The 2,252-nt window shown below is 20.3% G+C and overlaps 1 protein-coding gene across 1 annotated transcript in view; it reads left to right on the forward strand.

Annotated features, from left to right (window-relative positions):
- Window positions 1-2,065: 2,065 nt before the first annotated feature.
- Window positions 2,066-2,252, forward strand: part of LOAG_18890 (hypothetical protein) — a gene marked incomplete at both ends in the record, with an annotated part of 1,759 nt that continues 1,572 nt past the window's right edge. Inside the window, one exon of the mRNA XM_020451550.1 lies at window positions 2,066-2,218. Coding sequence (XP_020304653.1) covers window positions 2,066-2,218 — 153 coding nt within the window. The remainder of the gene's footprint in view (window positions 2,219-2,252) is intronic.

The following is a 2,252-nucleotide window of genomic DNA, read 5'->3' on the forward strand; positions in this document are numbered from 1 at the left end:
GTTGCATTATTCAATTATTAAATTCTAAATCTGTTGCATTATTCAATTATTAAATTCTAAATCTATTGCATTATTCAATTATTAAATTCTAAATCTGTTGCATTATTCAATTATTAAATTCTAAATCTATTGCATTATTCAATTATTAAATTCTAAATCTGATAAAAGTGCTTAAACAAATTTACCTTTAAGTGATAATTTCATATTTTATCAATAAATCAACAACATTCTTCCTCACATATAAACACTTTTTATTCAATCTAAATATTTATTAATCGATCAACTGTTTTGTCTTTTTCTCTCTTAAATAAAAGGATAAAAAACGAAATCGTATCGTAATCAAAAATGCATGTACGATACTTACAGTATCAGCAGCAGGGTACGCTACAACGATTACCAATGCATTATCATACGAGAATGTTTGGTTCAATTCCATGTAATATAAGGTTTGTTAAATGTTTAATTTAATTTTTCAATAAATTTGAATAATTTAAAATCATTTCAGTATTTATTCGTTTACATATTAGTTTAGCTGAATTTATCAAAATAAATTACATTTTCATCTTTAATTTTCACCAGATGGTTAACAAATGTCAAATCAGGCAAGACATTTAGTTAATAATTCTAAAAATTATATGCTAAATTCTTTGAATTTCATTAGTTTAAAAATATTTCCATCATATTTTTATCTTCTTCTTTTTTGCCTTCATAATTCATTTACAAAACTTTTTTTTTTTTACCAATCAACAAATCAATGTTATTGTTTGTATTAAAAAGGTTATATTATTTTATAGTATAAAAGTATTGTTTAAAAGATGCTATCAGTCAGTTTGTTTTAAATTTAAATTGAAAAATTTAAAATATTAACTAAATATACGAAATTATTAATTGGAATAAGTGATAAGTAAATCAAAAATTTACACTATTTATTATTGAAATGAAATTATTTTAACATTTCCTTCGATAAATTATTCAAAACAAAAAAAAAAGTGATATTGGATAAATTAATTTTTTCCCTTTTTCAATAAATATATTAAGTTTATTTAATGTGAAAATTTAAAAATAATTATTATTTAATTTGGGTACAATTTCAATTAATTATATCACTTATAATTACAAATTTCTATGAAATCGATTAATTGAGTGTATTTTTAAATTTCTGTATTTAATTAAATTTAATTACAAAAATAATGTGAAATATGTATTTGAATAATTATCACAGTTGTTATTTTAAATAATTTTGCGTCATTTCAAAACAAAAAAATTGATGATGAAATTTTTGTTCGATTATTTTAACAATAATAAGAAATTAAATATAATACATGAAATTAACAAAAATGAAATTTGTATGCTTTATTAAAATTAACATATAATGGCATTTTTGTTTTCTCATTCTTTTGCATATCTTTGATTAAATTTATTTTTGAATTTCAATGAATGCAAATGTCAATTTTTAGATATTAAGCAATGGAAAGAAACTTTAATTTAATAAACTTTCATACACAACAAATGCTCTTTTTCATTTTTACGAATAATTTTATTTCTTATTGTTTTCATTTTAATAATTAAATTTCCTGAAATCTTTGAAATCTTCTTTTTCAATATTTCTAACTTTCAAAAAAAAAATAATAATAAATAAAAAAAAAGAAAGAAATATATGAAATGAGGGTGGAAAGTAAGTGAGAGGAAGAAAAAAAAAAAATCAATTTTCATATAAGTTCCATTTTTCACTATTACTTTTTTTATTCAATCAAAAAAGATTCATTTTAAATCCTTTCAACTCTAAACTGAAATTATTTCAATATTTCAATAATTTCTTACTTGAAGAAAATGGCTATTTTAAATTTAAAACTAATTTATTTATTTTACGAAAATAAATTGTTCCGTTTTTTTTTTTTTTAATTAATTATAGTCGGAAAAGTAAATTTTTATAAATTATTTGACATATTTGTCTTTTCGATCGAATCATTTTTTTTTTTTGCCTTTTCCTTTTAAAAAATAAAAAGTAAAGTGATGAATGCTTGCAAGAAAAAAAAAAGAAAAAATTGAAGCTATCATATTACAGGTCATCTGATCCGTTATCATCACAGTCTAGATCAATGGATCCGTTATCATCAAATTGCAAATCAACAGATCCATTATCATTAACAAATGATGATGAAAATGAATTGGAATCAGTTCCATTACCAATACAAACATTTTTATGGCGACAAACAAAGTACCACAATTCCTTTTTTCTTTTTTTTTTTTTT

The sequence above is a fragment of the Loa loa genome (genome assembly GCF_000183805.2).
Source record: "Loa loa unplaced genomic scaffold supercont3.645, whole genome shotgun sequence".
NCBI lineage: Eukaryota > Metazoa > Nematoda > Chromadorea > Rhabditida > Onchocercidae > Loa > Loa loa.